At 31.0% G+C, this 13594-nt stretch overlaps 1 protein-coding gene and 1 non-coding gene across 2 annotated transcripts; both read right to left on the reverse strand.

Moving 5' to 3' along the window:
• Positions 1–85: 85 nt before the first annotated feature.
• On the reverse strand, positions 86–1321 carry LOC113403343 (intraflagellar transport protein 22 homolog). Its single transcript, XM_026643857.2, has 4 exons — positions 1175–1321; positions 771–946; positions 381–583; positions 86–215 (listed from the first exon to the last, which is right to left on the reverse strand). Exons 1-4 carry the CDS (start codon positions 1217–1219, stop codon positions 106–108), a joined length of 534 nt encoding a protein of 177 aa, XP_026499642.2. The 5' UTR covers positions 1220–1321; the 3' UTR covers positions 86–105.
• A 444-nt stretch (positions 1322–1765) lies between these two features.
• Positions 1766–1837, reverse strand: Trnaq-cug (transfer RNA glutamine (anticodon CUG)). The gene has a single exon. It is a non-coding gene; the product is annotated as a tRNA-Gln (tRNA).
• Positions 1838–13594: the final 11757 nt, after the last annotated feature.

The following is a 13594-nucleotide window of genomic DNA, read 5'->3' on the forward strand; positions in this document are numbered from 1 at the left end:
AATGGATGTTTTTCAGTTATAAGGAATGTTAATGTATGAGGTAAGTATGCCAGAAAAGCTGGTATCTGAAATAAAACTGGACATATAAATTGTTATTAACTTTATTTATAATGTCTGTAAAATTGAGGTGACGTAATTAGAAAAATCTATTTTTAACCTGTTTCCTCCCGATTTCAAATTAACAGCAACTTGAGATACTTTCGAAAAAGTAGAAGCTGCAAGAAACAATAAATAATTCTTTATATCCTCCTTAAACTTTTTAATTTTTTTTTTTAATTAATTATTTTCCTAAAAATTATAAGAACTGAAAGTTGGTACATACACAATACGATCAGAACACGATGAGTAATAATATAATTGCAAATAATTATAAAACCTACATAAATTCAACGAGTCCGTATCCTCTTGATCATCAGGACAGTTGTAGAATACCACACATTGCTTTGCTGACAATTTGGCCTGGCTTACAAAGTAGTTGTACAGAAGTTCCAATTCCCTCGCTGCTACATTTACGGTGTTGGATGAGCAAACGAGTATAACTCCTTGGACACGCAGACGAAGTGCAGGCCAGCACGATTCGAACCTAAACAATAAATTTAAGTAAATTACTCAATTATGCAGGCTGATGAGGTGACTAAAAGCTTGTATTATGGGATACAAACATTGAAATTAATTAACAAGACTGTATGTCGAGGTTATCCAATGAATATATAAGCAGGATTAAAAAATAAATTAATGTATTTTAGAATTTGTATTTTAAACGTAATTACTTATGGTCACCACTGCAGTCCCACATTTCAATATCAACTTTATGTTGCTTTTCGTTTACATTTAGATGTGAAATTACGAATTCAACAATACGGACACCTTGGGTTGGTCTAGGATTGTTAGCTTCTTCGACATTAATTGATTCTGATAAAAAATTGGCTATAGATGTTTTTCCACTCTGAAATTACACATTTTGAAACATAATATACCTATAGTAAGTAGTTAGTTATCTTTAAATTTATTTGACATATCTGATTTTTCTAAGAATACTTTTTTATACAATAGATCACTAAATAAGTTGTTGTGCCGTTGATATATTAGAACATAATAGTTGTCACGCATACATTTTTATTTATAATCACATTGGTTTGATTCTAAAATAGGAGGAGCTTTTGATTATACATACGTCTGAGGGCCCGATTACTAAAATTTTCAGCTTATCAAGCTGCATGTCGATGTAAAATTTACAAGAATACCTTAAGGAATCACTAGAAGTATTTATTTTAATTACTTTAACGAATTTAAACTTTATTCTACGATGTTTACTCCGTATATTTCTGACACTCGTTTGTATATGTTTTCATCACCGTGGCAACGGCATTATCGATTAAAGATATATAATCGAACTTTTATTTTATAAAGATATGATAAGGACCTTATAGCTATGACATGATTATTTAACGGGCACTTAAATTTAATATACTTAATACACCAATTACATTGGTGTAGAACCTACACTATAATAATATGTTTTGTATAATATAATATGTAATATAACATATTTTATTACATTTTTTGATAAAATATGCTATTTATTATATATATAAATGTACTGGTTTAAGTCAAAATAGACATTTGTCTTTTTTAGAAATATTTTCGTTATTTAAAATATAAAGATGGTTTCGACGACTTAAAATTAAACTAAACCTAATAACAAAAAAGTATTCGTGTTGCAAGTAAATCTGAAAGAAGAAGATAGTCATTGTGCGGTAAAAACAGGTCCCACCGAGATTTGAACTCGGATCGCTGGATTCAGAGTCCAGAGTGCTAACCGTTACACCATGGGACCACATGTAGTTTTTTTTAATTTTTATGTCATTTACTTTCTGGTACTTTCGAAAAACAAAATTGTTCAAAATTATATTTATGTGTTTGTTTTACAATGTACTTGAATTGATTTGTTTTTCCACAAAATGTCCATAAATAGATCACCTTCAATGCAGTTGTAAATAATCCCTTAGCCAACGATGGTTTTTAGTTTCGGGTAAAAGTTAGTAAGCAAAATATGATCGTTGCTTTAACCATTCCGATTCGAATATTATCAATAAATGGTCAACCGTGAGTCTTAAGTTTTAATGTCCTTTGTAAGTTTATACCTACTTGTCATAACAAGAACATATTATTATTAATATTGACATTATCGTTCAAAAAAAAATAAAAATAATTTACATGTTTATTTTGATTTTAAGAATTATGAAATGAAATAATTTACGAAAAAAAGGAATCTTTGGCAAAGACAACAATTAACTATATCATCTAAGTACTAGTTGCTCACTGAAGAAAATGACACTGAATAGATTATGATGAATTTTAGAGATAGATGAGACGCTGGAGACGGTTATAGGCTACTTTTTCTCACGAAAACTTATAAAACTTTTGTATGACATTTGTTTGAGCCGTCTGATTAGCATGAAACTTTGCAGAATTATTCACACTTCCAAAGTCGTAAAATGTGTCCCCCCCCCTGTAACTTGTAAAATTAAAAAAAATATATGATGTACATTACCATGTAAACTTCCACCCAAAATTGCTTTGAACGAGATCTAGTAAGTAGTTTTTTTTTAATTTCATAAATCGTAAATCGCAATTTACCTTTCACTTAATCAACTCAAATATAAAAAAAAAAGTTTAATTTCATAAACATAAACCTTGTTACTTGCTACTACGGAACCCTTCATGGGCGAGTCCGATTCGCAATTGACCGCTTTTTTTTAGCTAAAATAGATAGTAAATATCAGCTAAGAAAGGATTTATGAAAAATAACATACCTTTTAGGAGGAAAATGGCAGGATGGGGTCGGTGCGCTGAAACACGATTGAAAATTGGTGATGATTAATTAGATATAGATACTGAAGGTCGTATTTTACTTAAAGACGAATTCTAAAATTTAGTGGAAACCTATGTGGATTCTAAAGTTTACCTGGACTTCTGAATAAAATCAGCACTGATATTTGAAAGAGATGCTTTGTGAATTAAATAGTATTTGTCAATAACATAAAATCATGGACACAATTCAAAGCAGTTTATATTCCGTTGCGTTTAAAACTGTTATGGGCTATCCTCGCATCAACTCATATTGAAATTAGCCGTACCAATTATGCTTATGCAAATAATAGATGCACTCCGATTATGTAATGTGACGAGGCTTTGGATTACACAATTAGGGTAAAATATAATCGGTACCACGATTTTAACAGGTATGGGAAATCTGTAATCATACCTCTAATCCCAATTCCTACTGACCCTACATTTTAATTCAAAATTCGATTAACAGCATAGCACTTGGAGAAACATAGTTTGCACGAGAATATGCATAGCATTTGGAAAAGCTATGCTTTTCTTATTTTTAGCCAGAATTTGTAAGTACCTATTAGCGCGAAGTTGAAGAACATACAACTTAGTACACAGCAAAACCTGAGTATTAATAATAACTGCACAGGATAAGCTGAGTTAATTAAATGAAGATAAAATATACGATGGAGTAGGATTTCTGTTCGTGTCATAATACATTTTAAACGATTACGGTCTATCCATTCTATACTTATTTTTTTAAATAATTATATATATAAAACTATTAGAAATGACATTTTTCTAAAAAGCTATAATTAAATAGTTTCTACATTCATTTAATGTATCTCTTATGGTTCAGTCAGCCATAATAGTGCTAAATCATGTAACGATTAGATTATATTAAAAAAAATCAATATTTTATTTGTCGATTTATTTACTTTAAATTAATTTAATATTGATGAAGAAGGATATGAGAATAAATTACCTTTTTGATGGGTATTGATTGAGTCACCAATGTATTTTCAGTCAAAACTTGAATATAAAATTCTCTGAATGGAGTTCAAATTTTGTTATGTTATTACGTTTAAGGATTCGATTTTTTTTTAATTTTTACATTTGTGTAAAAATACGTAAGATAAAGATAAATAGGTTCCTAAAGTGGCCAAATGGGAAGTTGATATTATGGTCAGACTAAATCGCATCCAGATTATTTTTTAAAGGAACGACCTCTAATGTATAATGTAATATAGTGTAGTTGAAATGGCAAGAAACATAAATATTTATTACAATATGGAGCCTTAGGAGCATGTTACATACTTATGACAAGTCCACATTATGTGCATAGAATACAACCAGTTTCATATTGCAATCTCTGCATCACTGATGTCATCGACCCAGCAATATAACTCTGAGAAACATATAAATAAAAAAGGCACCCAAACAGCCCATTTATATTCACTAAACTTATTCATCCGTCATCATCACAACTTGACATGCAACTTGCAACTCATTATATCATTTTTACCTTCGACGTTATGTTGCTGTTTACTTTACATCCAGTTTATTTTTTATTATTTATAGAAGCAATATTTTATGAACCGACTTCAAAAACCATGTTTAACCGCGTGTTTTATTTTGCTATAACTGTATATTGATAATATACATACATTAACTTCTTGAATTCATATGCTTCCAAAGATTTTCTTTTTCTTTGTTATCATAACATAAAAATTTACAAATCTAAAATTAATTTGTACATTACTGTTATCATCAAAATAAGTCGTATATAATTTAATTAGCGCTAATGCGCGTCTACGGAGCGGTATAATTTGCGTCGTGAGCTTTTTGCAATGACAAAATGTAGTTCCTTATATTGTCTTTTGATGGAGTGATTTGTAATTATGTTATTATTCGAATACTTCATAGATGGATTGGCAATTATAAAAAATAGAATGCCAATTTTGGTAAGTTGAAATAGGACCGTGATGGGCGTTCTGACCAATATTTTACAAATTGCGTGAGAAATATTATATTGTAAATACAAGTGTGTGCGCAAACATAGGTAAACTCTCTAAATGCCCCATTTTCATATACTAATAAAAATGTAACAGAATCGATCGGATAAATTTCAGGCGTAGGACTAAAGGCTATAAAGGAGCAGCTATTGAGAATTTCTCGACTGAAAAATATATTTTGTTCTACTTGTATTACAGAGCCATCTAGTGGTGAAATCACAAAAAAGGAAATAGTATAAAAAGGTTCTACATTATAAGATACATAATATATATGCCAGCTTTGATGGTATTCAGTCAAGCGGTGTCGAAGACTATTAATCTCAGAGATACTATAGATACCAACATTCATATAACATTGAATTACGATTCATTTTATTCTTTTAATAAATGTAGAAAATAGTAAATAATGTTGGAAATGTGTAAAGTTAAATATTCTCCATCAACATATTTTCTATAAATAGAGTTGCTAAAATAAAATTTCATTCTTCCTAGAATAGATTAAAGTATTTAAATTAAATTACAATTAGGTTGTTTTCAGCCTGTTTATATGTTATTGAAGTAAGTACAATGAACAGTTTATTGTTTATGTTATTTATGGATTATTTTAAAGTTATTTTGTTTAATAAAATCATTTTTTTATCTAGCATAGTTTTAAAAGCAAAGTGAGTTTATAAAAAGTTGAGTTTATAAAATACTTGAACTTATGCCAGGAAGCAGATTGGTATCGTATCGTATATATATATAGATGTGAAATAACTGTTTCTAGACTGGTCCAGAACTGGATATGTTGTTTAAACCGTCGACATCGCCGACTCTTCTGTTATTTTAGTACTAGTCGAATAGATAAAAAAAATATATATATTTTAATTAATGTGTAGATTTTGCCCAGTTACCATGTTTTTATCGCGTGGTACCGTTACAAGGACAAAAAATTTTTTTTACAATTTTTTTTCTGACCGCGTCCGATCTCGTGAAAACGATAAATGTATATATTAGTATAATTATTTATTGTGTAGTTTTATTAATATATACTTTGTTCATGTATTTATTTAACTAACTGTATATTTTTATACTTATTCTTTTTTTATCGAAATTACGCAGCCGTTACTATGTAGAATTTTTACCCATACATGTTGAAAATATATACACATTATATATAACATTTCATAGGGCACTTAAGTTAGTGTTCTATACAACATTACTAAAATAAAAGCAAAATGCTTATTAATTCTCGGTTGTTTGCGGGCGTCATCTTTCATTTCACTTCCCCGGTCGCCCACACGCGTTTAGTGAAATGCACGCTTGTTTGGATATTAAAGTATCTTTGCTTAGAATAAGATTACGAGATAATAATATTATGAAGAAATATTGTATATTTCTAGGTTTCTGACAAAGATTTTCTGAAGATGTGTCATTTTCTTTGATATATTTGTCATAAATGATTACCATATTTATACTTACTATATGTATTTATTGTTGTATTTATTTATAAGGAATTATACAAGTTTTATAAGATAAGATATTGTTTTGCAAAAAACGATTTTTTAATAATTATTTAAATATTCTAATAATAAAATTAACTTTGTTTGTACATCTTAAAAAAAGGAACTCCACCGTGTAGAATATGTATAATTGGATATTTCGAATCCTGATATTAAACTAATCAGTTCCAAGAAAAATAAGATAATTCCGCTACATTTGACATTGCAGAAGCCCCTCTCAATCTTCTAATTTCGTACTTATAGTTGAATAATTTATGTATCTCTGACTTGAAACGCAACTAAAATAATCTGGTGAAAACGTGATTCATGCGACATCTTTGATCATATCTAATAACTCAAAAATGACAAGCTAAGTCTGTGTATGCATATTGATGGGATTTTCTCGTTTATTACCATTCTAAAGGCGGCCCACTATCTGTCCTATAAATCAAGCAAGCATCCGGGTTCGTCGTGCGATCCAGCTTGTTCACTTAAAGCCATAGTAGGTTGTAAGCTAGGTATCCTAACGCTGTTCCTAGGCCATCGACCGCTTCGAGCCCTATAGCCGTAGATTCGCAGGATACGATAAATTTCAATAGTGCATTGACTGCACATACTGCACTACGCTTTTTAAGATGTTAGCTTACTGGAAATGCGATATGCAAACCAATATTGTCTTTTAGTTTTTTCTAAATATTATTATAAAATATAACTATGCATTATATATGTGTTTACCTAGTACGACTAACATATATTAGAATATCGATTTAATATTAAACACTGCATCGATTTTTATATTTCTATCATAAGTATATTTTTATAATTATCTTCAAAAGGTGAAGTGTACAAGTAAATAATATTGATTTTAGAAATTAATTTAACTAGCGTTGGCAATAGTACAGCGGACCTGTGTGTGTTGGTATGTTGTTGTGATCCGCTTTAAAGGGTGAGCCAGTGTAACTACATATGTGTGATGTTGTTTCTTGTGCCTGACAAGGGATATAACATCTTAGTTCCCACTGTTGTGGGGACATTGAACAGATCGTTAAGTTTTTGTTTTAACGCCAAACTCTAAGGGCGGTGGTGACCACTTACCATCATGCTGCCTATTTTCTAGGCTACCTACTTATAGGAATAAATTATTTCTATGCTATCTTCCTTCGTCTTCTTTAACATTAGATTAATATACATAACTTATTTATTGTTAAAATATATTAAACTTTAATGAGACGAATAAGTCGCTACGTAACGCTCACTGTACGCTCAGTAGACGAAGCGGGTTGTTAATAGCGACACGCTTTATTAGAGTAATGGTCGTTAGTCACAAAGTTATTACATTTAAATTCTTTTGTAATAAAAGTAAAAAATAGGCACAAATGGCATAAATGTGAGCCTATTATGCTAAGAGCGCAAACTGAGTTACGACATATCTGAGTAATAACTTAGTAATAAGCTATCTTTTTTTCACGCCACAACAGCGGGCGATTTGTGAGAAACTATTCATATTTTATAGCAATAACTTATAAATGTTTAGTTGCAATGTAAAAACTTCATTTAGCATCGATTACGTTCGGAAACTAGGAATCAAGACGTTACCTATTACTTAGAACGGTGAAGTAAAAGTTAAAAATGTATGGTTTCAAATTTCAAAGCAAATATTATACGACACTCTTTTGGGCACACTTAGACTTGAATATATATATACAAAAATTAAAGTATAAGCCTGTAAATGTCCCACTACTGGGCTTCCTCTGGTTTTTTTTTTGCGGAAATTTGGAGCTTGTTCCAACACGCTGCTCCAATGCTGGTTGGTGGAAACGTAAATCCACTGAATCCACATTAGAGCAGCGTGGCAACGGGGCACGATTGGTGTACAAATATGTGTACAGTTTATTATCTAAAACAAGCAGATTCCGATGTTTTCCTTAACTCCCGAACACGAGATGGAATTTAAACATAACTTATACACATGAAATCTATGTAGAGCTCGTCTGTAATTAACAGCGATCTTCGGTTTGATACAGATATACTAACCACTGAGCCATCTCATAATTCATATGCACCAGGGAATAATTTATATTATTTATTTATGACAAAAAAAAGTATGTCCCACTACTGGGCTTGCTCTGCTTTTTTTGAGCGGGAACTTGGAGCTTGTTCCATCACGCTGGACCAATGCTGGTTGGTGGATACGTAAATCCACTGAAGTCGCGTTGGAGAAACGTGGCAACGAGGCATAATTGATGTACGAATATGTGTACACTATTCTATCAATTATATAAATTATATATATATATATATATATGTACCTATGTAACAGAGGTATAATTTAAATAAAAATATTGACTAATAATTATATATATACTTATATATTCTCAGATATTCTAACGATCAAATGTTGGTGTGAATTAAATTAAATTTCAATCCTTTTTACATAAACTATTAAACGGTAGTTATTAATTTTGGTCTTTATTGTTAAATATATAAACATACATATATTTAAAAATTTGCAATGCAACATTGTAAGTATGTAAGTACGATTCTATTTTTTTTTTCGTTTAAAATCTGCGCGTTCAGGAATTTAACGCTAAAGTTACTCAGTTGATATACCTAATTTGTTTATCATACTTTTAAATCTGGACTTGAGTTTAAGCCTGCGTCTCAGGTGTCATTTATGTGTAATTTACGATTGTCATAAGTGGACAAACAACAACGTGAAATAGATTAATCATAATATACTTGCCAGAGGTAAAGTGCAGTTCATATGACTTCAGATCATTCTTTCTTGATTGTACCAAGGAGGTACTAAGACTTTTTTTATTAAAACTGGCTACCAGTTCCAGAGCCGTGATGGTTACAAGACGTGAATCTTAACCGATGATTCTTAGTTCAAACTCGGGGTCAACACCACTACTTGTGCTTAATTTGTATCTAGAATTAATCTCGTGATGATAATCAGTTACGTGTACCCCAACCCGCGTCGATAGTGGTGGAATAAGCTTCTTCTCAAAAGGGAGTGAAGGCCGTTGTCCAGCTGTGGGATGTTAACAGACTGTTACTTTACCCGTCTTTGTACTGATAGAATAAGTGTCTACATGAATTGTTTTACTAAAGGATAAGCTTACAAAGACAAATAATTTATGTTTAATTATTGTCGCTTCGCTTCGCTGGCTTACGCGGAACATCTCAACAAAGTCGCATCACGATCAAATAGCTTAGGAAATCACAGAGGACTTACATACAATACCTAATTCAATTTTATTTATTAAAGTTATTAATATTAAATGTATTCGAAACATATATAATGTACAACTATTTGTATACATAAAATTCTTATTATGTAAGAAGAAATATTGGATTTTTTAAAGGCACGTCCACATTACAGGATTTATGAAATAGTACAAGTTGCTGGCCTCTAATGTGGTATGTCTGCATATATTAAAGCGTCAATAGCGCAACGGCTTACGGGCCGTCTAGCGGTGATAAATTTGCAGGTTCGATCCTGGCCCCTTGGGCTATTGGCGTCCCTACTCTTAGCGCAAGCTATATGTTTAGTAGCAATAATCGACTATTCATTCAAAATTATATTATAGTTGAATAAAAACCAAAACGGAAATAACCAAATGTTATAACACAAATATGTTAATATTTATTACATAAATATAACACATATTCACAGGTATATAATATGAATATTATTATTCATTTTTGAGAGGCGTACGAGTACATAGGCCATATGATATTAAATGGTACTGCAAATAAGATAAAGCACCGTCAATGCGCTGCCAACCATATGTAAGAAGCTTGCCATGCGCCTGTTATTACTGTGACTCAATCAAACTTCAAACGGGAATACAACAATACTGAGTGTTGATTTTTACCCGTAGAATTATTAATGAGTTAGATGTCAAGGTCATTTAATATATAAGTTAATTTCATAAAAAAACATACGTGACTTCACAACTTCCTATTATCAGATTATTATTACAACTGAATACTAGTAGAAATGTTTGAAAGTCCACCGTTTTTGTTAAAAGTCTTGTTTTGCAACCCTCGACGAAATCAAAACTTACCAATTATTTGCTCTTTATTTATCAGTACGTGATGAAAACGATGGAACATCGAAGGTTAAGAGTAACAGGGTCCAGGGAATATATAGAAGATTAATGTGGGAACATTTATCTTTTATATATTAATCAATTTGTGATAATATGTATTTTCCATTACCTTGTGATTTGATATGATTATTTCTAACCTGATTATAATTTCAAATATAGTTAAATGAATATTAGGTGTAGTCGTAGCTGAAGGTTTATCAAATTATTTTATTATTATTTTATTGCACAATAGCTTACGAGCAAATACTAACTAATAAGTGCCCATTAACATATACCAACTGATTGCTCTTTAAAGCTGTGGAGTGAACATTCAAAAATTTCGTTACCTTTTATCTTTAGACATAATATTATGAATTATAAAAAAAAATCAAGTTTTCTTTTTATAATGGCAAATAGATTAATTATGTTTGAAACGTGAAGATAACAAATTTGCTTTCAATAAAGTTTTGAGACGTCTTTGAAAATATTCGACGTCGCAGCGTCAATTTTTGATTTCATTTTAGACGTTATAAGCGAGAAGTTAATAATTTAATTTTTTTCATAAATTATCTTTTTTAGAATGTTTGTCAATTTGATGTATACGATAATGGCGGGAAGGCTCATGACCCCTATGATCGCGCCGATACGCCGAGCCGCGTCTGAATGGTATTAATTTTGTTAAGTTATTATTAAATTTGGATTATTATTTAATGTGGCTCAATATCCAAAAGTAGTAATTTAATTCAATTAGCTAATAGTGCATTTAAGTGGTCAATCGCGCCGCTCTAAACAAACGCCGCAAATTGAATGCGAGTAGCAATTCGAGCCCAATTACTATTTTATCGTTTATCTCCAATGAGTGTTTCATTTTCGCGTGCATTGCAATAAAATCGTCGCATTGTATGGGTTACTGGGTAATTGATTAATGTACCATCGATACAACCTTATCGCGAATCGGAGCGTACGCACAATGTCCAATAAAGTAGACGATGTTATCAGATGCTGTAAATGAATCAGTGCAGCCGAGGTTACGTCTCAGGGAACTTAAGACGCGATTGGCTTTTACGCGGTTTATTTATGCGCTACATTTGCGTATTGAAGGAGGCAATTTTTAAAGAGATGTAGCGCTCATTGTTAAGCATGATTTGTCATTTTAATAGGTTTTATTTTTTTATGTTAGTAAATTTTATGTTATAATGCTCGCTCCCCGCGGTTTCAACCGTATTAAATTTCACTGGTACACGTGGATCGTAGCGTGATTTTCTATGCTCTTTAACCTTTCACAGTTATAAACGGGCGATCTAACAAAGATTTTGTCAAATCGCATTAGTACAACCCGATATTAGCCTGTTTTACCAAACAAAGAACCAAGCTCTTTAGTTTTGTATAATAATATATGAAAGAGTAAGAATGTCGTTTCATTCATTCGTATATTGTTTATATTGTGCTTTTACTTCTGAAAATCGTATAATACGCTTTTCAGAAGTAAAAGCAAACTATTTAGAATAAATAAAGTCTACTTGTGAATTTTTTTTTTATATATTTGACATTTAAAATTTTTCTTCATTTTGCCGTATAACATTATTCCTAGAAGTCTTAGAATTTGGCCATTATCAGCGACATATTAATATAGTATATGACAAAGTAGTAGTATGTTGTAGGTATAAATTGTATCGATAACCAGATTATAGGAAAATTGAATTTTGAAATATCTAATGATTCAATATTAATTATATTTATAAATAGACCTCGAGAACTTTTTGAGCAGTATCATTATATTTTAACCCATGACCACGAATTCATTCACAAATAGAAAATTCATCCAGTAGTATCAAAAACCGGAAAATGTAAGCAAATCTGTTTTGCGTGACTTTAGAAGAAGTGAATAAAATGTTGTACGGTTTTTTATGCCTTTATCGTAATATTTATTATCCTTTATTCCTTTTTAATTATTGTAGTGTTCTTAAAATTACTTTAACCCAAAAACTTTAGTGTTAGTTATAGTTTTTTACAATGAACTGTATCGCAATCATACAGTTGAGTACGTACATAGACATTTTACTCTTATGATTTTCATTGCAAGTTGTACTTTGCTCAAGAACGTAATAAAAAAAAAGGTTTTTTTATGTATTGAAATCTAGTTAAGGTTTCTCTGATTGCTAACGATTCAAAACCTCCTATTAGTCCATATATACATATATTCAATAACGAACACAACTTAAAATAAAATATAATCAAAAAAGTGCAAGAGTACACGTAGATAATCTACATATTTATTTTATTTGACCAAGCGTAGTTTAATGTTGTATATTGTATCGGTCCCTAACACATTTGTACATGCCAATATGACACTGAAAGAGCGATTAAGAAACTATTCCGTTGAAATTTTCCCTCTTAAAAGTATATAAAAAGCAAATCGAAGGCAAGACCACAGTTGTTTACAAGTGGCGTCGACGCCATATTGTCGGCCTATTCAATGATAATACCAGATTCACGTCATAAATTGTCAATGTTATTGTTTTCTGTCACCATTTCGAAAGAGCTTATAGAATTAATCGAATATGGATGAACGTGAAAAGATCATGTATCAGTTTTTTTTCGTTACGTCAATAATATATTTTTTTAAAATGTTGACATTTATTAAGTGTCTTATTTGATATTTGTCTTGTCTTATTTAAGTGTCACTTTCCATAAAAGAACTGGATTCAATATAAAACATTTTATTAGTAAAAATATAGGTGACTTGCATTTTTGTATGGGTCATTGCATCACAATGAAAATTGTTGTAGTACTAAAACTTTAACCATTTTATATCATAGTCAATACCCTAATCTTTTTTCCGCTAGAATAACGCGTTTACCAATTTCTCCCCATGAAGTATATGGGACTTGTCGGTGCTGGCTGCACCAGAATTTCGTCTACGAAACAGCGGTACTCTCTCCATCTCTTTAGGGGACGTCACACGATCACTTGCGCATCCATATCTAGGGGTCTCCTTTTGCAATATTTATGATACCAGCATGGCGTTTTCACATTTCGCAACGAGATGTCTTATTCTGCTTCCGATAATTGCTGCCAAGGAATAGCGGCTATTATCAATGGCGAACTCCACTTAGGCCTATTGATGGAGACCCTAAATCTTACTCTTCCTCAAACCTTCGAA

The sequence above is a fragment of the Vanessa tameamea genome, chromosome 13 (assembly GCF_037043105.1).
Source record: "Vanessa tameamea isolate UH-Manoa-2023 chromosome 13, ilVanTame1 primary haplotype, whole genome shotgun sequence".
Taxonomy (NCBI): Eukaryota; Metazoa; Arthropoda; class Insecta; order Lepidoptera; family Nymphalidae; genus Vanessa; species Vanessa tameamea.

Excerpts from the sequence above, each read along its gene's own strand:
- LOC113403343 (XM_026643857.2), bottom strand. The coding sequence starts at position 1,219 with ATGCAGCTTGATAAGCTGAAAATTTTAGTAATCGGGCCCTCAGAC. Across the intron at positions 584-770 it reads GACTGCAGTGGTGACCATAA|GTTCGAATCGTGCTGGCCTG; the intron begins GTAATTACGTTT and ends TTTATTGTTTAG. Across the intron at positions 216-380 it reads TACGGACTCGTTGAATTTAT|CTTCTACTTTTTCGAAAGTA; the intron begins GTAGGTTTTATA and ends TGTTTCTTGCAG.